At 39.6% G+C, this 27,016-nt stretch overlaps 1 protein-coding gene across 3 annotated transcripts; it reads right to left on the bottom strand.

The window, feature by feature from the left end:
• Window positions 1–1,659: 1,659 nt before the first annotated feature.
• On the bottom strand, window positions 1,660–25,265 carry TMEM185A (transmembrane protein 185A). Of its 3 annotated transcripts, XR_011971241.1 has the most exons (8): window positions 25,020–25,265; window positions 14,595–14,771; window positions 12,885–13,092; window positions 7,468–7,551; window positions 6,954–7,003; window positions 5,075–5,251; window positions 4,229–4,352; window positions 1,660–2,647 (listed from the first exon to the last, which is right to left on the bottom strand). XR_011971241.1 is itself a non-coding variant. In XM_072626928.1 (7 exons), the coding sequence occupies exons 1-7, from the start codon at window positions 25,055–25,057 to the stop codon at window positions 2,403–2,405; spliced, it is 1,053 nt and encodes a 350-aa protein (XP_072483029.1). In that variant the 5' UTR covers window positions 25,058–25,265; the 3' UTR covers window positions 1,660–2,402. The 3 variants fall into 3 exon arrangements, 2 of the variants coding, with proteins under 2 accessions (XP_072483029.1, XP_072483030.1); XM_072626928.1 differs by lacking the exon at window positions 6,954–7,003; XM_072626929.1 differs by lacking the exons at window positions 6,954–7,003; window positions 7,468–7,551 and having other exon boundaries at window positions 25,020–25,258.
• Window positions 25,266–27,016: the final 1,751 nt, after the last annotated feature.

The following is a 27,016-nucleotide window of genomic DNA, read 5'->3' as shown; positions in this document are numbered from 1 at the left end:
AGTTTTATTGACTCTAGAATCTCACGGTGGGGCTTGCACTAGTTGGTTAATTCCTCATTTTTCATGTGCAGCAACTTCACTATGGTCTGTTCAATCAGTTGTTGACGTTAACTCCAGAGGGAAAGTAAGGACAATATCTGGAAATTTTGGAGAGGAAGATTTAGGTTCCTTAGATGAGATAGTGGGGGAGTGATGAGACAGCATGGCATGCTAGCCTCAAAGTCAGGCAGATCTGGGGTTAGATTTTGCCTCAGACGCTACCAGCTGAGTGACCATAAGTCACTTAACCTTTCTAAGTCTCTGTGTTCATCTGCAAAATAACAATAATAATAGCATCGACCTCACAGCATTGAGGATCCAATAAATCAAATAACATGTGCATTACAAACCTTGTCAGTTGTTAGGTAAGGAAAAATTTCCTAACAATTAGAGGTCTCCCAAAGTGGAATGGGATCTCCAGATGGACTAAGGTCAACAGCTGAATGAACCTCCTACAGTGAAGGGGCTGCTTTGTATGACTTAGAACATCAGGTTCTCCACCAACATATGATGCAGGATAAGGGAGAGGTGGCCACTTTGTTGATTGCCCTCCAAGGGATTGTATGCTGAAAGGGACATTCAATTATTTGAGGCCAACTGAAGTCTTACTACACTTAGGAAGGATGTTGACTTAGAGGAGGTCAGTAATAATTCCACAGACGACAGTGTCACCCCAGCAGCTCCTTCCCATCTTCTTATACTGAACAGGTTTACTATGATAGCATCACATCAGGGGGGAAAACTAATGCTTCTTATGACCATAACACAAAACATAATGTGCACATGAAAAATGAGGAACCAGCTTATTGAACAGCTATGTAGAGGGAAAAAATAGTGAATTTTAGCTCAAGTTTTTACACACAAAACTGGAAAAACTATGTTCTTGCCCACCCCACCCCCACTCCCAAACAGAACCTATTTGATCCTAGGCCAGTGCAAAGGTTTTAGTTATTTACATAATTTACATTCAAAAGAATTCAGAAATTAAAGAAGTTGCTTACATTGTCAAATCAAATACCCTCAGATCTATCCTGAGGAAAAATATCAAACGTTTCTTTTCATTTGTAGTCAAAAGGTTGTTATGCTGGAGGAATCTGACTTCTTACCTTCTCAGCACTGGGATAATACTAACAAATTACTTTTCAATTCATTTGTAAAAGTATCTGAACCGATGTAGCATTACCTATGGCCGCTAAGTCAGACCTTAAAAATAAACTTAATTCTGATGTATGTTTCCTCCTCCCAACTCCTATCTTATTCAACTCTCAGTATTCCAAAGATGATAAATGCTTTCCAGTATCAGTAAACTGTGATTCTGAGCCTTTTAGAAATGGACATACCATTTCTTTCTTTCTAATTTTCCGTGTTGTAAGATCAGACCAGTTGCAGATGTGGTGACCGAAAATGGTAAATAACAGAGCTGTACAGTCTGGTATTGCATTAACAACACAAGAATGCCATATGCAAATGAAAGCTAAAACCATTGGTTTCTAAATGGAATTGGTACCTAAATCTGGTTACTGATAATGTGATATGTCAAGCTTTGAAATTGTCTTCATGGATTGATTAGTGTAGACCTAAATATATAAAAATTGGAATTTCAAATCAACACAATTTTCATTTTCTGTGGTCATGTCAACTACTTTAATAAGTTCCCATTCCCAAAAGACACATATTAATATTTTTAAAAGACTTGAAAGGACTTCTTCCATAATAGAACATATATCTTCATATATAGGCTTTTAAAAATACTTTAACATAATATAATTATACTGTACAGTACTAGAATTTTAACAGAATATATTACACATTGCTAAAACGTTCATATAAATACTATACAGGCATGGAGTCTGTCCATTAGAAAGGTTCACCATTAAAGTTAGACCATTAAAGATGGCTATGAGCATGCCCAAAGAAAATCTTAACAGGAGCAACACTAAAAAATAATGCATATGATGTTTTGAAACAAGTAATGGAATAGAGAAATATTTACGTTGGTTGTAGATTATGTTTCATCATTGAGACTAGTACTACTTTTGAAAGGCATGATAGCATTTAAAAAACAGCTAGGCAAGTACCCCATTGGTCAATCTTACGAAATCAATTTAACTTGCTGATAGAAACTTTTTAAGTGTCAATCTTGAAAGCTTTCTCACACAGACATATATTAAAATAACTGTCAATATCTATATATTACATACTGATGGTTCACTAGTGGCTGTGATATTTACTTAAAGCATGAGATGAAAAGATTTTACTCTATTTCCAGTTCCAGTTTAGAATGTAGGCAAAGTAAAGTAGAAGATATTTGTCTTGTGTATCTTTTATGCCACATACTGTCCATCAAATTCCTGAATTTCAACTTAATCTGGCATATCTATATTTAATTTTGGAGGTGGCAGGACATATTTTCCAGGGCTCTGTGTAATAACTACTCTAGTCTTCTTTCGGAACATAGGAGCAATTTTTGGAGGTTCTGGGACTGGTGTTTCTTCAGTTTCCTCACTGTCTTCATGATGTAGATCGTATGAAATATTTCCATATTCTCTTAGAAAAGGGAAAATTTCAAGCAGAAATTGACAGAAATCTTTACGAATTCCAAACCACCCTGAAAAGAAAGGTTCAATTTAAAAAAAAAATTAGGTTTTCAGTCAAGTAAAATTCATTTTTTTAAAAAAAATAAGTTCATAGTGATGTAGTCTACTAAAAAAGTATTTATGCATTTTTTGGATTTTCTAATGGAAAATTAGAAATATGACCACAAGGATGAATAAAGGATTTATTTTGTGTCAAGACTGTAGAAATGTCTTCTTTCTACAAGTCCTTCTACTCACTCTTTATTCCTCCAAACTGAGGATAAGATGCATTATTTGTTTCAAATGAATCAAAGGGTTTCTCCCAAATGAATTTTTTAAAAAAACCTTTTTCGATGACAGTTAGTTGTGATACAATAGGTACCACCTAGTCCCTCAAATAAAGCTACTCCTAGAGTACACAGTCACCGAAAAATTAAGCAGAAACACCTCGCAAAGTGGCTGAGATGGATGGAGAGCATGCCACTTGGAGGGTTTCCTCATTTGTCAAATTTCCACCTTATTTCACATTCATTTCTTATTTCACACCTGACCATACAAGACATTTAAATATCCAAGACAGAAAGTAAAACTCTTCCTATCTACCAAGGGCTCAGCCTTTTTGGTGTTGTAAGACCCCTCAGGAAGTCTGATGAAGTCTGCAGATCCCTTCTCAGAATCATGTTTTTAAATGCATAAAATAAAACACACAATTACAAAGTAAACCAATTGAAATATAGTTATCAAAACATTTAGGATAAAATAAACCAGTTCATGAACCTCATAAACCTATAAAAAAGGTTCAAAGCTATTCTTAGGAGGCTCTAGAAATTGAGGAATAGTGATTCCTTATCAGCTTAACCTTGGTTCCTATGTGGCTTCTAGAATACCTGTCTGACTCAGGTAGTTGTGCTTCCTGGTATATGGGACTGTATATATCATCCTATAGATCTCAGCCACGCGCAGTTTCCAGAATGGCATGCAAAAATGAAAGCTGTCTTTTTTTTTTTTTTAAGTTTCTTGACTTAACAAAAAATCTTGCTAATTCCTAACCACCAATGAGAACTTGCCTTGTTCTTCACATTGAAAATTCCCATTTTTTTTCCTCACAAGGTTATAGCCCTTTTAAATAGGGATAGAGACAGAATTTGTGATTTCATTGGTAGAGGAAACTTCCAGGTGAGGCTATTTCCTCTACTAATGCAGACTGGCATTTTCTATGCAACTTGTAATATTAATGGAGTTACCAAGATCAGTGTTATCAAACTCAAATCAAAGCGAGGGCCAATAATCCCTATGTAAGGATTCCTGCAGGTGTTTTATTATATTTTTATTTATTTCATTCAATATTTCCTAATGACATTTTCATCTGGTTCTACTGCTACACTTAGGAGTGTTGTGGGTCATGTATTTGACAACTCTGGCCCTGCTCTATGTTACTCAACCAGTATGTATTAAAGGTGGGACTTGAACCCAGGACTTCTTGGCTTGAAGGCTGACTCTCTCTCCACTATGTCATGCTGTCTTTCACCGTTTTAAACAGTCTAGTTAAAGATGTCATATAAAACAGCCAACTGAAATTTAAAACCCAAGATATTTCCAAGATATTTACTTACAATGATTGCCTCCTTTCTGTCCAAATGTTGTTGCCATTAGAGTTATTAATGAAAGCCAAAGTGGAACAAATATAGGCACACATGAGAATGCATTATGGCCATCCAGTTTATGAACTAGCAGAATCTAAAAGAAAAAATTTTCAACATAATCTGTTCAGAAATATTAAAAAAAGGTAGATGAAGTTAGAAGCAAGATATCTGTTAAGCAATGTCAAGTCTAGCACTATTAACAGTGGGTGGTAGGGAAGGGAATAATTAGAACCCATCTTTTTAATTTTTCTATCTATGTACCTCTCAGCTGCCTATACAAAGCTAAAAAGCACTTTGTCAGTTATTTTTTGTTTTTCAAGAATCTGTGACTTCATCAATGTAAATGTTCAATTAGTCCACTGATGAAGATCCAAAGTCTCCACAACTTAGTATGTTGCCATGAGTAGCTATGGCCCAAAATCATTCATCACTGGTGGGCCAACCATTTGGTGATGAGGCTTTCTGAACTCAGCTGGGTTGGTCTTCAGATAACAGATTTACAATCTGGAGTTGGGCCTACTAATAAAGCCTTTTCAGATCAGTAGAAGTGGCCAGAACTTATACTCCACTGATCCAGCCTCTGAGATGGCAGTGTCACTCTCCATACCATGGTTTGGCATGACAGAAGGACTTCAGTGAAAGTTACCAAATTTTAAGTTTTAAATTTTCCACAGAAACATATCCCTCTTGTTCTTGTAAGTGCACAATGCTTTCCCATTTTTATAGGCTGACGTCAGAAAACAGAACATCTGACTTTCTGGATCACAACAGATCCCTAATAAACACTAGCACATAGCTGCTGTGGGGAATGACTACCTCAAAAGTAAGCAGTGGAACAACGATTGTCATCCAGCTGATAGCCATTGTTATGTGTGTTCTCCTTTGCTCTGCAATAACATCCATAGAGCGTAAGAACAAGACAGACCAGACTATGTAATACAGCACGACCAGGCACAGGAAGGACATCAAAATCCAAAGAGGAACACAAACAACCTGGAGAAAAAAAGAAGAAAAGACTTCTTTACTCATTAAGGATTTTGTGGTGGGCGTTGGTAAAAGCTCATTATAAGTCTCAAATTATCATTAGCAGAGTTTAAAAAATGATAATGTGCACTTATATCATATTTTCCTTGTTCACTGTGTTCTTACACACATCATTATTAAAACCTTGTCAGGTAGGCAGATGATCATAAATAGCTCTACTGAGCATAAATAACTAGACTTCATCCTGATCTAATTCTAACATGCTCTTTAAAAAAAATTTTTTTTTCATAAAATCAGTTCCTAGTTTTATTTATTAGTTCCATGGATTTTTTTCTTTTTTAAAAATTTATTTATTTTTAGTTTTCAACACTCATTTCCACATGATTTTGAGTTCCAAATTTTCTCCCCATGTCTCCCCTCCCCCCACCCCAAGACATTGTACATTCTGATTACCCCTTCTCCCAACCTGTCCTCCCTTCCCTTCTCTCTTTTCCAGTAGGGCAAGATAGATTTCTATACCCCATTACCTGTATTTCTTATTTCCCAGTTGCATGCAAAAAACAATTCTTAACATTTATTCCTAAAACTTTGAGTTCCAACTTCTCTCCATTCCTCCCCACCCATTCCCACTGAGAAGGTATAACATGCTCTTTTCCAAGCAATATTGCTACAGGCCTCGTGGTTCTTTGGCCTTTGTGTGTGAAATTCTTCTTCAGAACCTCTGACTGTTACATGGGTTCTCACCTTGGGGTCTGGGAACTTTTAAAAATATCCTGATACTGGTATTTCAATAGAATTGGTACTTTTTGTAATCCTAGGTATATTTTACTTTATGCACCGAAAAACTTTATTGTGTCCATGGCACAAAAACAGGTTAAAAACCCTTCTGCATTAAATGAACCTTCTGACAGGACTTTGGAACGGCTATATTACCCCTCACGATGAATTCAGGATGAGGTGAGTCTGTATTTAGACTGTGTTAAAAGTACCTTGTTACCAAATGCTTATCCCAGCCCGGGCCATGAAGAGGGAGTGTCACAGAAAGGGGTCAGTATGGGAATTAGCATTTGCCCTCAATGACTTGTCCTCTGCTCTTAAGAGTTAACTTTGTTGCATAGTTTTGGCACTGTCTTCTCCAGGTATTCTGTTTACAGATGCCCTTATTGATTCTTTGTGTGGATTTTTAATAGATATGATTAATATTTCCCCCTATGACTTGCTCTTTCTTAAGATTACAGATATAGAACTGGAGGGGACTTCAGAAATCATCTCGTTTACTCAGCCCCTACTCATTTTATAGATGAGAAAACTGAGACCCAGGGAGCTTAAATGATTTGCCCAAGATCACACAGGTGGTAATCAATCAATCAATACAATTTTTACATGCTTACTTAGTGTCTAGCACTGGGCTAAGCAATGAGGATACAAAGAAAGGCAAAAACATGATCCCTACCCTCACATTAATGGGTGAGACAACATGTACGTTAATAGACATAGATAAGATAAAAACAGAGTAGAAGGAAGATAAAATGACCAGGATCGAGATTTGAACTCTCCTCTGATTCCAAGGCCAGTGCTTCTTCTGCCTAATTATATTTGGGAATATTATATAGTACCGCTTCATATGCTAAGGCATACACATGATCAGGGCTTGAAAATCTACCCATTAACTTATAAGTGAATTATATTTTAGGGCTTTGCCTCTTATTACCAGTGTAGCCTCAGGCAAGTCCCCTCCTCTCTCTGGGTCTGTTTCTTCATCTGTAAAATGAAAAGGTTGGATTACATGAGGTCTAAGGTCCCTTCTACTTCTAATAAGTCTATGATTATAGAATAAAGAATAAATTGGAAACATGACCTTTCACACAATTCTGAATCACTAATCACTTTATCCTGTTGGTTTATAAGATTAGAAATTCTATGTTGTCATGGCTTCTGTACACACTCATGACCCGACAGGCCACTAGGCCTAATGTTGCAAAGAGCACCTAGAAGTGAGCATCAGATATAAAATGGTGCTCAATAATGGCTTTCAATGAGGGAATCAACACCAAAGAACTTAAATGAAGTCTGTGAAGCTCACCTGCACTCATGACAGTTGTGACTCATTTTTCCTTACTTCTTTCCTTTTGACTAAGTGAATAGGGAATTATAAGCAAACTTTACACCCATTGACTGAGGAAAGAGTTTAAAGAGCAGTTACAAAAAAGAGACAAGGTACATACTAGCCACGGCCAATGTATGATCTTGTCCAGTCTTAAGGCAATGAATATAAACTGAAGAATGTTGACAGAGCACAGGATCTCTAACTGAGAATGGAGAAGAAAAAGTGTTATTTGACAACAAAGTTGGAAAATACTGCTATTTCTAAGTTAGCATACTACCAAGTCAATAATGCAAACTGTAATGACATATTACTTAGAGGGGTTCATAAATTCAGCCCAAGGTTAAATCCTGATTATCGGTGTTAATGGAAAACAAGCACAGACAGCAACAAGATGGGGCTAATTGACAGTCACTCACTCACTCACTCAGACACTGGCATTCTCCTCACTGCCCAGGTTTGTGAAAGCAAGGCAGGCAACAGAGAGGTGGTGTGTTGCAATAACTCCATCTGATACACAGTTCTATCCTCTGTTGCAAATTCCCTCCAGTGCTCGAAATCTATTCTTCAGTCCTTTATTCCCTGGGCTGGGGGCTGGAGACCACATGAATATTATTTATTTAATTTAGTTGAAGGAAGGGAGTAAATTGAGAGAATGCAATTTCAGTAGACAGGTGGGAAGAGACCAGTGTTCTCTAAGATAAAATAGAGAGGAGGCCATCCTAGGACCTAGGCCATGAAGATACTCTGTCTGGAAAATCCAAGTCATGATGACTATCAACTTTCTCTTCTAGGTCTCCTTGGAAGTGATACGATGAATAAAACCTGGCTCCAGAAATTTCATGACTGCACATGTGATGGGGCTATAGGACAAAGATGCACATGCATGAACATGAGTCTGTGTGTAGGTCCTAGAATAAGGGTGGTGGTGGTGGTGGTGCTCACTATAGTACATTTTTTCAAATTTTGCTCTAATTGTATTTTTCTTAAAGAAGAAACAATGAAACAATTGACAATGGCAGTTACCTTCAAGAACATGCAGGATTAGAGGAGGCAGATATTTCATATAACAAAGCATAATGTGTAAAATATGTGCAACTCAAGAGCTCCATGTCTAATGTTCAGAGATCTGGAGAAAGGCTTTCTACACAGTATGCACATCTTCAATGTGTAAATCTTTAATTTAAAGGGTGATATGCACAAGAAATGAAAAAGTGGAGAAGGCATGGACAGGCTGTGCTCTCCACCATAGAGGGAGTACCCAAATTGATGAGGATTATAGGTCTAGTGAAAGATTTGTTTATCCAGGCTTTTTAAGTCAGCCATCTGGCAATTTAGAACTGAGAAGCTTCAAGTACATAATGAAGGTTAAAGGTTAACATAGTGAAAAAGAGACAGGATGGTATAATGGCTAGAGGGCTAGTCTTTAAGTTAGGAAGCCCTAGGTCCAAGTCCCATCTCTGACTCATACTATGTGATCCCTCAGTGTCCTAGGCCAGGGCTTCTTAAACTTTTTTCCACTCATGACCCCCTTCAGCACTTCTTAAACTATGAGTCTTGACCTCCAGCTATAAGTAACAGAACAGCTGCCAATCAATCTGCATGAGGGGAAGGAATTTCCACATGAAGATTCACTTCTCCCCCACTTCTCCATCACCATGAAATCTCAGATCCTGACCCCTCCTTATCACTAACCCCCAAACAACCAAAAGCATAAAGCATTTATGAACTTAAAAAAATTACAATTAATGTAAGTGGCATCATGACACTGCACATTCTCATACAAATACTTGGCAGTATTTTTGAGGGAACTTTTTAAAAAAGATGTTTAGTCAATCTTCCTAACAGACTATATAGACTCAAAGCTAAATTACTATAAAGACAAAATGGTCAGTCAAAAACAGATACGTAGAGTATCTTAACTGTCTTCCATGTTTTTCTTTTTTCTAGCCTATCCATTCTCAAACAATCAACAAGCATTTATTAAGTGCCTACTACATGTCAGGCTCTGCGCTACAAAAAATGAAACAATCCCTATTTGCAATGAACTTACATTTTAAAGAGGGACAGAACAAATACAAATAAGCATAGAAAGCATAAATATAAAGTGAATAAATACAAATATATATGAAGTAATTAAAAACAAGGCAGTTGTAGAGGGAGGACATGAAATCAGGAAAAGCTCCATGTAGATGATGCCTGAGTTTTGTTGTAAAGGGAGAGGAACTCTATAAGGTGCAAAAAGGCAACACATTCTAGGCATGAGGGATGTTCAGTGCAAAGGCACAGTGATGTGAGATAGTATATCATGTGTGGGAAACTGAGAGATGACAAGTTTGGCTGGAGGGAGGTGAAAGTATAATGTTAAATGAGGCAACAGGAAGCCACTGGAGTTGACTGAGTAGGGGAGAATCCCATGGTCAGATCTGTGCTCAAGGAAAATGACTTGGGCAGCAGTGTATAGGATGGACTGCAATGGAGACCAAGTTGAGGCAAGGAGAACAATAAGGAGGCCAATGTAGTAGTCCGGATGAGAGGTGATGAGGGTCTGAATTAAGTCTATGTGAATGGAGAGAAATGGAGAGATGCTGAGAAAGATTTTGAAAGTTGACTGGACATGTGGGAGAGTGAGGAGTCCAGGACAACATTAATCTTAGGAACTTGGACACTGGAAGGATTATGGTCCCTTCCCTTAGGAAGAGGGGAGGGCTTAGAGGGAAAGATAATGAGTTCCATTTTAGACGATGAATTAAAGATAACCCTGGGGCATCCAGTTTGAAATGCCCAAAAAGCAATTGGCAAGGTGGGACTGAAGGTCAGGAGGGAGACAGTGGCTAGATATACGGACTGGAGACTTGTCAATGTAAAAGTTAAACCCATGGCAGTGATGAGGTTACTGAGAGAGAGGGTAGAAGGAAGAGAGGAGAGGGTCCAGGCCAGAAGTTTGGGGAACACCCCCACATGAATGGTATGATATGGATGATGAGCCAGCAAAGAACCCTGAGGAGGAGCAGGCAAACAGGGAGCAGAACCAGAGAGAGTCATGTCATGAAAATCCAGAGAGGAGAGAGGATTCAGAAGGAGACGGTGGTCAGCAGATAGACTGAGAAGGATGGAGACTGAGAAAAAAACCATCAAATTGCTATTTAATAGATCAATGGTAATTTTGGAGAGAGCCATTTCAGTTGAGTGATGAGGTTGGCAGCCAGACTGAAAAAGGATGAGGAGTGACTGAGTGGGAAGACAGGATGTGAGGGTAGCAAATGCAGGTAATTTTTTTCAAGGACTTGGGCTCAGAAAGGGAAGAGATATGGGATCAAGAGATCTGAGAGGATGGTATGTTCAAGTGGGGGAATTTTAAGGATGGGGGAGGCTTGGGCATGTTTGAAGGCAGTAAGGAAAGAACCAACTGATAAGTAGTGGCTGAAGACTGGAAAGAGGGGGATGAGCATGGATGCAATCTGTGGGAGAAGATGGGAGGTGATAAGATCAAGTGCCCATATAGAGGTGGGCTGGCACTGGGAAGATTGGCCTTTGTTAGGGAATGGAGGAAAAGAGAGAGTGGGAGATGATATCAAAGGATTGTGAGATGAAGAGAATGGGATTGGCTTTAATTTTCACTGTAAATTTCACCATAACAGCAAGGTCCTCAGCTGAGATAGAGAGTGGTGAGGAGTAGGTGCAAGGGGCTTGAAGAGGGAGGACAATAACTTTGGAATAGCTCCTGTTGGGAGTGAAACAGAATATAGGAATGAAAAGGGCTGCCTTACTGCACTGAGGAGGGATAACATGAACACGGATAACATGGACCAAATCAAGATGGCTGTGAGACATTCTAGTTAGAATTTAGCAAGTTTAACTGAAGGCTTTTGCCTCTTAATTTTCTAGGACTCAATTCAGAAAAGGACTTTTCCTGTACAGAGAAATGGAAGTATAAACTTTGCTTTACTAATGGTTCAGTGTTTAGTCTCTCATACCTTGTTAGGCTTATACATCAGGAGAAAGAGTTCATATGTAGTTGATTTGCTTGTTTTTTGGGGGAGGTGATTAGTCCAGGCCAGAGGTGGGGAACCTGCAGCCTCAAGGTCACATGTGGCCAGGTTCCTCATCCCTGGTCCAGACTGTACTATGAAGGAAATGAATTCTGACATTCTAGGTAAAAGAGGTCTGAGCATATGCTTCTGGATCCAAAAAGATCTGAGCAGGCTAAACTATTTTGGCTAAATCTAATAAGTTGGTCTTCATTAGACACAAATATAAAGTGTTATGCTAGGGTTAAAAAAATAACCCAATAACCTTACTAGTATAAAATAAGGGAGCTGAGAAAAGGTTTCTCTATAGCTTTGAAAAAGGGGAAGGAGGAATTATGGTCTAAAAGCTCTAGGAGTTGACGTGTGATATGACAAACAAAAAAGCTCACGCAATCTTTGGAGGCATTAAAAAAGGCATGGTTGCCAGAAGCATGGAAGTAAAATTTATGCTATACTTTGCCCTGGTCAGAGCATATCTAGAGTACTTTATTCAGTTCTAAGCTCCACATTCTAGGAAAAGACAATGATAGAAGCTTGAGAGCATCCAGAGAAGGCAAGCAGGATAGTGAAAAGCCTTTCATCCATGCCATCAGAGGACTGGATGAAGGGAATGAGGAAGTTTAGCCTAGAGGAAAGGAAACTGGGTAGGCCATGGCATGACAGCTATTTTCAAGTAGCTGAAAAACTGTTACATACAAGAGGTATACTTGCTTGGTCTCAGAGCTAGGAACAATGTGTAAATAGTGGAAAGAAAAAAATTCAGGCCTGATGGAAGGAAAAATATTTCTAACAATCAGAGCTATCTAAAAGTGGAACAGACAGCCTTAGATGGGCATCAGAAGGTAGTAGATTTCTCCTCATTAAAGGCCTTCAAGCAAAGGCTAAATGAACACTTGTCAGGTAGGCTGTAGCAAAGCTTCCTATTATAGTACGGGTTATATTCTCATGTGAAAGTTTTTTTTCAGTGCTTTCAAATAGTGCCTATTGAAATTTCCTCTTGGGGCAGCTAGGTGGCACAGTGGACAGAGCACTGGCTCTGGAGTCAGGAGGACCTGAGTTCAAATCCAACCTCAGAGACTTGACACTTAGTTGTGCCACCCTGGGCAAGTCACTTAACCCCACTGTCTAGCAAAAAACAAAAACAAAAAAAGAAATTTATTCTTTACATAGTCAAGAAGGAAGGTCAAAGGGACTAACAGAAATTGAGTCAATTTGATGAATATAAAATATTTTAACATGCTAAAGGTAAAGGTCATATAAACAACTTTAGATATAAAAATCAGTGTAATTTTCTAATGGATCATTTTATTACATTGTATACACTTTTTTAAATGTAAGAAAAGGATTATATTATTGCCATCCTCTTGTGTCCTTATACACACACACACACACACACACACACACACACACACAACTACATTAAAATGACTGGAAGGAAATCCATGACAAAAATAAGTAACCAAAGATTTTACTGTAAAACATCCACTTTCAGTTTATGAAATTTTACCTCAAGTGACCTGTCATGTCGGAATCCCCACACACAGGCTGCAACAGATACTGGGGAGACAAAGAACAGGGGCATGAAGACCAGAAGCCAAAAATGGCTTCCCCTCTCAATCCTGTCACAGACCAGAACCTCAAACATCAACAGGAGCAGGTGGATGCCCACGGCAATTAACATGGCTTTGAACTCCACACAGGTTTCTCCTTCTGCTCTAAAAATAGTCATGAGGGAAAAAAAAAGAGAAAACATCAAATATCTTAGTTCAATTTTCTGTTAGAAATAAATGTTCTGATCAATTTAGAAAACAACGAGAGCTTTATTTGCAAAACAGTATCAAACATTGTATTTATGTAAAGGAAAGTAAGAAAGATTTAATGAAACAGTGTCTTAAATGGAATCTGAAAAATGTAAAGGAACCACCTCACATGGAATCAGATGACAGCTCAGATAACCAAACTAGTCTATCCCACCTTGGAACTTCACTATTTTATTTTTACTTTTTGGGGTCTGGGGCTGTGATTTCATTGGTGTGGAGATTTCCTGGTGAGGAACTCCTTCTGACAATGAAGAATGTAAGAATACTGGTAAGCAAAACACCACCAGATGCTTCCCTACTCAGTGAACCTTGTGCTGGCAACAGTCATAGAGAATTAAAGATGACATTACTATACCAAGTCTAAATGCTGCCATTGGTATTTTTGCGTACAACTTTAAATTCAAGTGTAATTTTCTTTTCCAGTATTATCACCACAGCCTCATACCCTTTTACATATCTTAGGGTCATAGTTTTAGAGCTGGAAGGACCTTAGAAGCCCAACTACCACAAGTGTTAGAGGGAGAAACTGAGGCCTGGAGGGGTTAAGTGACTTGTTCAGAGTCACATAAGTGGCAGCAGTTGTTGGCAGAGTTGGGATTTGAACTCAGTTCTCTGACTTTAAATCCAGCATTCTTTCCACTGTGCCACAATGAGTTTATCAGTAAATAAGAAACTCTACAAATGACAGTCTCTTCTAATACAATTTAAAAGCCTCTAGTCTCTCTAGAAAAGTTGAGCAAGAGAAAAGGTGGAGAGAAGCGATAGCTGGGTAACTTACAAATGCTGCTCACCCCTGAATTGAGAACTGCTTAGAAGGTATTTTTCCTAAAACCTTAGAAGTCAAATAGCAAGTAGAATTAATTACTCTCACTTTACCAAAAAATAAACAAGAAAATGCAGAGGCAGTTCAGTGAAGTGGAACAACACTGGACTGAGAGGCAAAAGGCCTGGATTCTAGCCCCGGCTGAGCCATTTCATCCCTCTAGGCCTCACTTTTCTCACCTGCAAGATGGGAAGATTTAACTAGAAGATGTCTAAGATCCATTTCAGCCGCAACATTCTATTACTCTATGATTTGAAAAATAGAAAAAAAACACTCCAGGTTTATGCTCAAATGACTATCCCATTTTTTCCCCTCTACACATCACATGCTCTGTATCAAAAAGAAAATTTTTTAAAATGCAGCTCAGCACTATATGTGAAGAAAAAAGAACTCACATAAAATGATGCTATACTTTTATAGCACAATCTTGTCAAGAACTACTATGTTTACATATATGAAAAAGGGATTCTTAATAAATTTAAAAATCATTCACATATCCATAACATGTGAATATCTCTGCTAAACTTATCAGAATCTAACTAATCACACATTCTCTCTGATAAAGCAGTCTTACCGATACTGGGGGTTACGTGCCCAGACTCCAGTTCCAACTGAGGCGCCGATGATGACCATTAACTTCCATAGCCATATTGGAGCAAAGACAGCCCAGTAACTCCACTGAATGATGCCATCTAGCCGAAGGGCCAGCAGCACGGAAAACAGCAACAGGCAAGCATAGATAAGGAATTTACTAAAAAAAAAAAAAAAAAAAAAAAAAGAGAGAGAGAGAGAGAAAGAGAGCGAGAGAGAGAGAGAGAACAATTGAAAAGAATTCCCTTTAGCAAAGCATCATTGGTATCATGAGGAGAAAACTTAGGTTCCTTGAAGCATAAAAATATTCTCTACTCAGGGTTGTGGAGATTGGTTTTGCTTAACTTTCTTTTCTTTGTTAAAAGGGATGACTCACTGGGAGTGGAGGGGGATGATGGACATATTCAGAAATGACCGGGATGTAAAAACAAAAGGCATTAATTAAATTCTGCTTAAAACTTCTGTAAAAGAAAAAAATAGCTAAAATCTATGTTCATAATCTAACATTAAACACATATGTACAAAATAATCACAACTCACTTGAGGTAATTAAAACATGTCCTTCTTCATGTCTCGAAAATATTTATACAAAATTTTAATGAGGTATCTGAAGGGACATATAATTAAGATGGAAATAAGGTCCCCCATACAAATCTTAAGAGTATCATTTAGTCATCTTGACTTTAATTACTTGTAATCTAAATTTTTCATGACAAAAAAATAACACAAACTTAACAAAAAGAAAAAAAAATCATACAATATTTAATTCCAAAAACAGGTTTTACTAAGTCCTGGACCTATATGTATAATCATAATGGTGATTTTCCCCAAGCATAAAAAAATCCTGCAGAAATCGATTCAGTTGGAGGCTATGACATTTCCTATGATTTTTAAACCTAAGGTTTGCCAATGAATTCACTAAAAGGGGTTTAATTTCACCTTGCAAAAAATCCAACCTAGATTCTCCAGTGTCACCAAATCGTAGTAGTATTTAGATCTTGGGATTTAAGTCAGGAGTTCTGGGTTCGAATCCTAGGTCTGACAGCTGCTGTTTATTTATGTGACTTGGGACAAATCTGTTCACCTTTCTAAGCTTCATCTTCCTGCTCTGTAAAATGGACCTAATGTTTGCATTAACTTACTCACTGAGTTGATGTGGAGAAAGCAATTTGTAAAGCTTACAGGGCTACATAAATGTGTTTGCTTTGCAGAAACTTAGATGGAGCTCTGTTCAAAGCTTGACTTCTGAGCTCTTCCTCTTCAAAAGTGAATAGAATGGAAAGAATAAAAAGAGTCAGAGGAAGAAACAGCCAGTGTAAGTGATACTTTTTGGGAAGTAAACAGAGCCTTGAACAAAATATAAAAGCCCTTGTGCTGTTTCTCCCTCCTCTCCTCCAGGGAAGAGTAGTTATCTCACACCCAACTACTATCTCAGGCAGAATTGGGGAAAAACAAGAATACTATGATTGCTTCTTTTTCCCCTTGCATTTTATAAACCAATGCATTTTGTTTTAATATAGTTGCTAGACATTAATCAGCACAATTACTATCTGCAATGTGCATCCCTCTGTGCCATACTCTGTCCTGCTCAGACTTCCTTGATGCCAGAAGAAAGCTGGGTGGGCTTCCCGTCTTTCTCTGACACATCTTGGCTGTGTGACCCTGGGGAAGTCCTGGTACCAGTTCCTCGGGTGTTTCAGTCAACTCTCTAAAGCTCTTAGAGGCAGAGAAAGTGCTGCCCAGCATTGGGAGAGAGTTCCGCCCACCAGCGAAATCCCAGGTCCAGTTCCTAACTCCATCCCTACTATTGTGTGTAACTGATCCTTTGTTAAAAACAAAGGCAGCATTGCTGTATTCTGTGGTGCTGAACCGAAGTAGGAGGGCCCCATCCCAGCTTGCCTTCCTTTACTTACCTGTGGTTGGTGCATAGATTAGGATATACGTGCTTCACTCTACATCTCTGCCTACAATTTTTTCCTCAAATTTCTTTGCTTTTCCTCAAATATTCTTTGTTCCTTGTTGAAGTGCTGACAATTTACATAGAACAATAAATGTATACATCTTCTCTAGATACTAGATTCTTCTTAGCAACCTCCTAAGCTTGATAATATAGTTTCAATGACAAATTGACTCATTTAGAAGGACATCTCTGTCTTTGACATAAAACAGAACGTTATGAAAGTAAACAAAGTCTTTGAATAGAAATTTCAACTGGTTTAATTCCAGATGCAAAAGTGTATTATATACTAATAAAGAAGCATATTAAACCATTAAACTATATCTCAAATAGAAACAGATCTGTGTGGGAGAATATTGATTTAGAAAATCAAAAATTAATATTATCTGTGTTGTTAATGCATTTTTACTTACTTCATTAAACCTTTCCAAATGATATCTTTATCTGGTTCAGCAGGCTTAGTGAGGATGACACCTCTGTATTAAACCATACCATAAAAACAAAATTAATGTGGTTCATAATATGCCTAAAACATGAGAGCTAATAGAATTAAAAGACTATCTGAATGACTGAATTAAATTCTGGAAAATAAAATTACTAACAATATTAACAAAAGGGAAATGTTTTTACCCACATTTTACAGTCAAAGCCAAGACTGAGTAACAAATGGCCCAGATTTAGGAGTACATACTCTGAATTACCATTTGGAGCACATTTGGTTCTGGAATTTAATTCAAGGTTTTGATTTCATTTGATGAATATTTCCTCAATCCTAATGTCCCATATATTGCTGTTCTACCTGTGATTACTTAGGGCAAATGAAAATGCCAAGCTCTCAAACTAGGAAACTTAACTCAGGGAATTTTGAGACACTCCTAAAATGCTTCCTTCATCTCTTTGATCTGTGCCAGCCCTGCACTCACTTTTCAAGAGCACAGGTATGTTTATATTCAAAAAAAAATGCAAATACTCTGCTCAGGCTTAACATTCAGACTGGCAAGCCATTTGGTTCCTCTAGGGTTTCCTGCTCAGGCTTGGAGTTACTTCCAAAGAAGATTTTCAAAAAGGTTCTGAGCAATGGCAGCATCACTGAACTAAGTGTATACCTAGTGTCCCAAGGGGACTTCTATAAAGGCCAACAGTCATTTGGATTTATGTATTTTCATCTGTGTGTGGTTTTTTGCCTTCAGAGTATAGGTTCCAATCAAAGCACCTCCTAAAACGAAAGTTCCTTATGACATAATGTGGTTACTTGCTTCTGGGTTAATTTCTAGAAGTGATCAGATTGGCTGCAGTGAAATATCACCTAGGTTGTTATAGGGAAGACTTAACTTTTTATAGATGGTTTGAGATAAGAGATTAAAAAAAAACACCACATGGAGGGGTGGGGAAGGAGTGATCCCTCAATCAAATGAACAGCTGGCTAAGAAGATGGTATCTGAGAACAGGAGTTAGATTTCTGAATCACAGCTTAAAATATAACAGTAATGGGCTCCTGGCCAGGGAGATTTTAGGGTCGGTAAGAATCTACTTGCTGAGAGTCTTGCAAATCTAATTAGAAGAATTTTAAATTGAAAAGGAAGGGGGATGGAGAAAACTGCCTCCAGATCTACACCAAACTAGATACCATAAAGGGTAGCTGCAATAGGGAGGGGGCAGCAAAATAGAAATGCCTAGCAATTCAGAAGACAAAATCCAATAAAATTGCCAACAAGAGAAAAACCGTGGCCTCAAATGTCTGCACATAAATACCCAAAGCAAGCCAAACTACAGATCTGAGTGCAATGAGGCAAATGTGCAATCACTACAGTGTGGCTCTGGAAGGACATACCTTCATCAAAAGAAACACCCACTGACCCTGGGCCTGATCTTGGAGGCCAAGCACGAGTCTGATCTCTCTTGCACATGACAGCCCCTCAGATATTAGTATAACACTACAAGAGTTTCCTAATACTTCAAACACTAGGTTTTTGATGACAGATTTTTGTTATTGTTCAGTCATTTTTCACTCATGTCTGACTCTCTGTGACCCCATCTGGGGTTTTCTTGGCAAAGATACTGGAGTGGTTTGCTGGATCCTCATCCAGATACATCCTCTAACCATAAGTGTTCCTCAGGATTCTGTCCTGAGTCCTCTGCTCTTTCTTTCTCTATATTGTTTCACTTGGTAATCTCACAACCCCCATGGATTGAATTACCATCTCTATGTTGATGATTCTCAAATCTAAGCTTCAGCTTCCTACTTAGTAAAATGGAACTAATGTTTGCATTAACTTACTCACTGAGTTGATGTGGAGAAAACAATTTGTAAAGCTTACAGGGCTATATAAATGTGTTTGCTTTGCAGACACTTAGATGGAGCTACCTATTTTGCCTCGACCTCTCTGCTGACTTCCAATCCTGTATCTCCGATTTTCTTTCAGACATCTTAAATTCAACCTGTCCAAAATCGAATTCATTATCTTTCCCTCCTAAGTACTTCTCACCTTTTACCTTCCCTATTACTGTAGAAGGCAACACCATCTTTCCAGTCCTTCAGACTCAAAACCTAGGAGTCATCCTCCACTCCTCACTATCTCTCACCCTCCTCCTACCCCCATATCCAATCTGTTGTCAAAACTTGTCAATTCCATCTCTCAGATATGCCCCCTTCTCTCTGGACACTGTCACCACCCTGAGGCAAGTCTCTATTCAACCACCAAAGTGATTTTCCTAAAGCATAGATCCAACCATGTCATCCCAAACCCCTATTCAATAAACTCTTAATGGCTCCCTCTTGCCTCCAAAAGTAAATACAAAATCCTCCGTATAGAGTTCAAAGTCCTTCATAATCTATACAGTTTTCTTACATCTTACTTTCTGTTCCAGTGTTACAGTCCTCCTGGCTGTTCCATGACTAAGACACTCCACCTCTCATCTCTATCCTCATCTTACCTACTGCCTTCCCTGGCTTTCTTCAAGTACCAAGAAAAAGCCCAGTTTCCCTAGAAAGCCTTTCCCTACCTCTTTAATTTTAGTACCTTCCTGCTGTTCATTATTTCCCATTTATCCTGCTTATAACTAGTTTGTACATATTTATTTATTTGTTATTTCTCTCATTAGGGCAAGGACAATCTTTTGTATGTTTGCGCATCCCCAGCCCTTAATACAGTGCGGTAATGTTTACAGACTGAATGACTAAAAACTATAGAGCTGGAGAAATATTATATTCAATTCAGCCTGTGGAGTTGATACTCAAGAAGTAGATGACAGAGGTCCATTTATTTAATAGATTTTATATTACAATTCCTCCAAATTAATTTTACTGAGTGACTAAGTCATTGCCTATCCACATAGGTTCAAGATATAATTCAAACTTTTAAAATGTAAAACATGACACCAACTTGGTTTTCTCTAGATTCTTTGACTCTGATCTACTCCTAATGCTAGGGATAGGGAAGGGGTGGGGGGCAGGCTTGGCAGTGGGGTGCAATAAAAAGAATGCTGAATTTCAAGTCCAAGAACCTGAGTTCAAATCTCAGCTCTGTCAGTCACTACCTATGGGACCTTGGGCAAGTTACTTCACCTTTACAGGCAACAGTTTTCTCAGCTACAAAATGAGGAGGGTAGAATAGATCCAATGATTAATGACTTAATCTTTCAACAGTTTTTTACAAACAGTCATGGAAAAATAATTACATTTATAGTCATTTAATTTTAGCTACACCATTTAAAAAAATCATCCATTATAAATAAAAATATTTTGGTGATACCTATTAAAGTTCAAACATCATCTTGTTGCTATTCATTTATACTGACATGACTTTATTGATGTGATTTTAAAAGATATAACAAACTGAATTTTTAAAAGGGCTAGTTGATGAGTCTTCTCTTCTTTCTCTCTTCTTACCTAGGCTCCTTCCCCTCAGCTTCATTTAACAATCCATGCTGGAACGATTCTGACCCCAGACTCTAATTTGTTAAAAAAAAAAAAAAAAAAAAAAAGGATACTAAGATCTCAGTTCTATCTTAGAGTTTTCATGCTTCAGAAGTCTCAAAGATGGCTCTTAGGCCACAGATATTGGGCAGCCTTTTTTATCCCCTGCAGTATCTCTGAAACAGTAAGGAATCTCCAGCTTTCATGATTCTAGGAAAGGATTAAAGTAGTCACACTGATGCTCTGAATACATATAAACCAGCAGCTACTCTGAATTGAGGTTTAGAAATCCCATGATTAGGGTGCCCCAGCCATTAGAAAGCCTCATTCATGCAGGTAATGACTGTTGATGAAGCAAATATATCTGATTCAGCAGGTCTTAACTTGCTGTGAAACTAGAGAGTAATTGTGAAAAGAATTTCATGATGCTAGAAATAGGCTCACAGCTGTTACCTGGTAACCCAGACTGCCCATCTGAGTGCTGAGAAACTAGCATCAGAACTAACCTGAAAAAAAACATCCTGGTCACTTCAACTCCCATAGCATGGAGAAAAAGAAAGCTATCCCAGGCTCAGAAGGCTGGAATGATCTGGGTCCACTGTTGTGTTTTGAAACCTGCCACAGCTTTGGGCCTCTCCCATGCAATATAATGACAATTTATTTCTGATGGGGTGTGGGGGGTAGGTGTGGGATATCCATGCTTCAGGACTCCAAGGAAGTAGTAGTTGAAAATAACAGCATGGTGTTTCCTCTAAAGGCTCCTAGATTGTAGGAATCTGTAGGGAGCATGAGATTACCACTGCTTCTTAGAATCTTGGAGTCAGGGAGGGGCCTTATTGATCCTTTTTGGAATCATGGATCCCTTGGGCCTCAACTTGTGAAGTTTGGATCCAGTCAAAAGGGTGAAGCTGAGGAACTACTAGAGAGCCACATGTGGCCTGGAGGCCAAAGGTTCCCCACCCCTGTCTTGGGCCACCAGTCTGGTGAAACCTATGGACCCTTCTCAGAATGTTTTAAAATGCATAAAAAAAAATAAAATACCTGGACTTATAAAGGAAACCAACAATACAGAAATAGTTATCATCCAGGTTAAGGATCCCTGATTTAATCAAATGCTGTTGTTTTACAATTGAAGTCCAAAGAGTGACTCAATTATTATCAATGACAAATTTCAGCAGAACCAGAACTGGGCATTCTTTCTTTTTTTATGTAAATAGTGTTTTATTTTTTCCAATTACATGTAAAGACAATTTTCAACATTCATTTTTTTAAATGAAATTTTGAGTTCTAAATTTTTCTCCCTCCGTCTCTACCTTCTCTCCTCCCCAAGAAGGCAAGCAATCTGATATCCCAGTATTCTTTATATTACATGTGTAGTGCCTTTTATAAGGCAGGGACTCACACTCTCTAGTATAGGCTCTCTCCTTATTTCAGCATTGGATAGTAAGTCATCGTGGTTTTTCACCTTTCTATACCTAGCACAATACCCACCAGCTCAGAGTGGGAAACTCCAATCAAGGCAGACATCTATCAAGTCATGAACAGGGTTTTCTGTCTGAGGTTAAGTAACTTGACCAAGGTCACCATGCAACTATATCCTGGTGGTACTGAACTGAGATCTTTCCTTACTCAAAGCCCAGAATTTATTCACTGTACCAGGTTACTGCTATGCCTGGAACACAGGGCCTAATGTTTGTTGAACTGGTGTTGAATGGCACCAAGTATGTGTCTGAAGGACCCTTCATAACATATAAAGAGGAAAAGATGCCATAAAGGCAAGTGTATTGTGCAAAACATAGCAAATTCCTCAATGGTGCCTTCTAATCCCACTAAACTGATGGAAAACTCTGATTTGTTAACATTAACAATCAACAGTCTTTAGGTTCAAGAGAAAAAAATAACATACCTCTTGGAATCTCTACAACCCAGTTCATTCCCAATGACTTCAAAGTGTGCCAACACAAAAATACAATACAAAAGACAGCTTAGCTTTTCACGTATATGTAGCTTGTAGCAGAATTAAAATAAATTGAGGAGTCTCAAATGCCTATTTGGGGATATGAAATTTTCTTATACCTATCTCAGAAGAAACTCAACATACCAAAAAATATTTAAAGAACAAAAATAAAACAAAAAAAAACCACTCCTGCTAACGTTTTTGTAGCTGCAACGCAAAGTTCTCCTTGCCAACACCCGTAGTCTGAGGGTCACAAGCTGGGCATTGGAAGGGACCTTGGGGATCATGTAGATCCCAGGTCACACAGAGTCAAAGATCTGAACCCAGGTCATCTGACTCCAAATCCAGTGTTATGCCATTGGTAATTACTTTCAATTCCTTTGGAATTCTGAATTGTTGGATTATTATCCAACAAATTTGGAACACTTTTTGGCAGGGAAGTGCAGTACAATCACTGTCACATTTCTGGTGAGTGATCCAACTCCCTCCACACTAAGACAAACAGAGGAGAGGCCCCAGGCCACAGAGCAGGTTCCTAAGATCACAGTTCTAGATCCAGATGGGCCTAGCGAGCTTATCTAGTCTAAGTCCCTCATTTTACTGATAAGGAAGGAAACAGAGGTCCAGGGAGATTAAATGATTTGCCCAAGATAACAGAAGATTTGAATTTAGATCCTCAACCCCAGAACTAGTGTTTTTAATCAGTTTTCTCATTCTGGACACTAAAGAAACTCTCACTTTCTTGGCACTTCATTTCTAATGCCACCCCCCTTCAATCCATTCTTTATATTGCCAAAACTCTTATATTTGTCTGCATACAGCTCATCACCGCCACTCCTCAAACATCCTGAGAGGTTTTCTACTGCTTACCAAATCAGGGTCAAACTTCTCTTTCTGGCATCCATGGGCACCCACAATCCTATGTCATTCAACTTCATTTTACTTCTTTTCAGGCATCAAATTCTGTCCTCAAGGAAACTGAGCTATTCTCTCTGTTCTCCTTCAAATCTCTACCTCAACCTGCACCTTTTCCACACCTCAGTTGGAAGGATTTCCTAGGTTTGGAGGTCCAACCCTGACCAACTTTTCTTATCTTAAGTTTCTACTCCTATTCTTTAATGCCCACCTTAAACATTATCTTCTCCAAGAAGTTCTCCCTGATTCTCTTTATTATTTTGGAATTTTCTAATTCGCTTAGCATGTAATTTATGTTTTCTATCACAGTTCTACCTCCCACCCCCACCCCACACAGCACTTTGGTAGATCCACTTAGACAGAACCTATGTTTTATTTAGACTTTGTATATTCTTCCCCTCCCCCTTAGCACAATGCTCTGCAAACAGTAGGCACTTAACATGTTTGGTGAATGAATGAATGAATGAATGAATGGGGATCAACCATGAGCTCTTAGTGACATCTATAGTAGTGGAAAACTCATTTCTGAAGCATTGAAAAAGTTCTCCATTCCCCATGCAACATACCTTTGAGGCTAACAATGATGCAGCCTACTTCTATAACACATACACACACATACACACACACACACACACACACACACACAACTACAATCTAAGCTATATGTTTCTACATTACAAAACTTCCAGTGACCTTTTTCCTGCCCCAAGACTTTTGCCTAGAATATGGAGTGTAGGTTCCACAGAGGCATTGCTGTATAGAAGAAGACACCATAACCTGGTTCAACACTATGTTATGTACCAGATATTGTGCTAAGCTCTGGGATACAAAATAGGGCAAATTTACAGTCTGCTCTCAAGGAGCTCACAGTTTAATGAGGGAGACAAGGTTCCCACAACTCTATACATATGTAAAATATATATCCAGTGTAAATGGGAAGTAAGCACAGAGGGAAGGCTCTAGGAGTATCTACCAAGCTGTATAGTGAAGTAAGAAGGTGGAAAATTCTAAGTTTCTCTTTAAAAGATGCTATGTAAGGCAAGTACCAGTATATCTTGTCATCAACTCTAGGCTGGGTTCCAGATACAAATTCAGCACAACAAATAAATAAAAGAAAAATGAAGGGAGATCAAAGAGTAAGGTTGAAAAATCAAGCAAAACCGTAGGAGTTAAGAGTAGTAGGGCCAGAGAAGCAGGGTTAAGTAACACAAGGCGGAGAGAAATGAAAGAGGTTTGATGCTGAGCCCTGGAGGGCAGAGGGGGTGGGAGAAAGAGAGAACAAGGGAACGAGAAGGAAGTGGTGAAAACAATAAAGGGGGGTGGGGGTGGGAAGGCGTGTAAGCAGTCCGTTGGCTCCGTGTGTGTGTGTGAGTGTGTGTGTAAACTGACAAATAACTTGAAAGCAGACATTCAACGTTTGGCCTAGGAAGGGTGAGGGGAATTGATAGTAATGTCAGGGGAGGATTAGAATGAAGGAGAACAAGGGTCGTTTCCAGGAAAGGACCTTTAAACGGGCAAAGAGAAAGCAGAGGGGCTCCCAGATCAAGCCTCGGATCTGTTTCCCGGCCCCCCGAAGCTGCTCTTACAGCTTCCCCCCACCTCCGGCTTGTTTCCTCCCGGTGTCTCTGGCCCTTCACTTCCCGGGGGCGCCGCGCGGCCTCACCTTGGGTTAAAGTCCTGGAAGAGGCCCCTCAGGTTCATGGCGATGAACTCTGCTGCTTGCTCCTCTCCTTCCTCCCCGACACCGCTCTAGTCCCGCGTCACAACGGATTCATGATGTTACCGTCCCGCCGTCGCTTCGGGTCCGTGTCTTTCCTCTTTTGCCTCAGCCTACTCCTCCTCCACCCCTTCTCCTCCTCCCGAGGCCCTAGAGGCCGCCTCCTCTTCCCCCCCCCACCCCCCCCCCCCCGGACTCCTCCCTAACCGGCTTCCGTAAAGTGACTGAGCATGCGCACCAAACCCTGACGAAACCTTCGAGTTTTGAGATTCTAGCCGAAGGGAGGGGCGATGAGCAGAGTTGGGTGGGGCGACTGTTGAAACCCACTGAGCATGCGTTCACAGGCGGAGCATCCGGAGGCGGAGATATTGTGAGTCGTGTGTAGAGGGAAAGTTCACTTGAGTTTTCTCAGCGTGAGAGGCTGGTTGGGCTGAGAGAGAAGGCGATGGCCCCTCTCGGGAGTGGAGGAGCTGAGGAAAGAGAGGAAGGGACGGGGAGGTGGGTTGCAAGGAGAATGACTAGAGGGAGGAAAAAAGCGGTCAGTTGAGTTGGGGAGGAAGAGAGCAGCAAGACTGAGGGAAAACAGTGGAGGAAAAAGGGCGGGAAGAAGGCTTCCAATCTCTAGACGGTGTTCCTTACGCGCCTTAGCAATTTTCCCACCCTCACACCCCCTGGGAAGACCCGGTTCTCAAAACCTTTTGCGTGCTCGTCCTCAGACTGGAAACCGCCTTTTTTTTTTTTTTTTAAAGTTCCCCCAACCTATCCCCTGCGAGATTGGAAGGGTGACCCCGTGGGAGAAGGATTAGGCTTGTACTCTAGGTCTGGGAAGGCATTTGTGTGCAGGGTTCAGTGGATGGAGCCACGAATTTCTTAGTCCTCGGCCTTGGAAGGGGACAGTTCGGGTTATAGCCGAATCCTCCTCGAGGAGGAGGTTGTAAGGCCGAGAGCGTGGGAGATCGATGCCCGGTGGCCATTTTGATGGAAGGAAAGGGCAGAGCAGAGCATGGGCGGCCGTTGCAGGAGAATGTGAGTGTCCCTTTTCTCCCCACCCTGGAGGACAGTATCCCCTCCAGCCTGGTATTGAGGTTTTTTAAAATTTGATGCCCTGTCATCTTTTATTAGGCTTTTTGCCATGTTGGACTGTCAGTGGAAAACTATTCAGCTAGGTGGGGAGGGGGCACAGCGTAGAGTTGTTGGGGGGGGGGTATAGCGGGGCAGAATTAAGAACAGTGGTGTTTAAGTTCAATTTAAGGAAAGGAGGAAAACATAACAAAGTTATGTTGAGGCGGAAGGAGCTGCCTAGAAGTGATAAATTTCCTCGCTGGAGTACTTTGAGCAAGGGCAGGTATTTTTTACTTTATGTAGACGCCATTTTTTTTTCCCTTGTGAGGCAGTTGGGATTAAGTGACTTCCCAGGGTCTCACAGCTAGTTAAGGTAAATGCCATCTTTCATGGCTTTTAAAAGATAGCAACGGTAAACCCCTGAAAGAAGGCTTAGGCAATTTCCGCTTGATTGCAGAATGCAAATCTATGGGCCCAAGGACTTGAAGCTTGAGTAAAAAAATAAGGTAAAATTCCTAACAGCAGTACTGAGGGAATAGGTGACTTTCAGAGGTGTGGTGGGTTCCCTTGCACGACACTCCCAGTCTTCTAGCAAAGGCATCTGCGTCATTGCCTTCAGCTATTTTGTGTAGTGGTGAACAATGGTGGAAAGATGGCGCAACAATGGCGGAAAGATGGCGCAACAGTGGTGGAATAGGGCTGTTGGAGAAGATGGGGGAGGGTAGAAAACCTGACAATGTGGATGTTTAGAGAAAGTGAGTTCTGTAATTTCCAGATAGCTTAACACATAAGTGGAAGGTAAATAATGGAATTGACCCCCAGGAAAGCAAGTGACGTATTCAGACTAGATATCTTCACAAGGTGATGTACGTAATTAGGTC

This window comes from Notamacropus eugenii, chromosome X (assembly GCF_028372415.1).
Source record: "Notamacropus eugenii isolate mMacEug1 chromosome X, mMacEug1.pri_v2, whole genome shotgun sequence".
NCBI lineage: Eukaryota > Metazoa > Chordata > Mammalia > Diprotodontia > Macropodidae > Notamacropus > Notamacropus eugenii.
The sequence above is the reverse complement of the archived record's forward strand: the minus strand, read 5'-3'. Positions and strand labels throughout refer to the sequence as shown.

Coding starts and splice junctions, on each gene's coding strand:
- TMEM185A (XM_072626928.1), bottom strand. CDS start 25,057: ATGAACCTGAGGGGCCTCTTCCAGGACTTTAACCCAAG. Junction 14,772..25,019: donor TTCCAGGACTTTAACCCAAG/GTGAGGCCGCGC, acceptor TTTTTTTTTTAG/TAAATTCCTTATCTATGCTT. Junction 7,552..12,884: donor GACATGACAGGTCACTTGAG/GTAAAATTTCAT, acceptor CTCCATTCTCAG/TTAGAGATCCTGTGCTCTGT.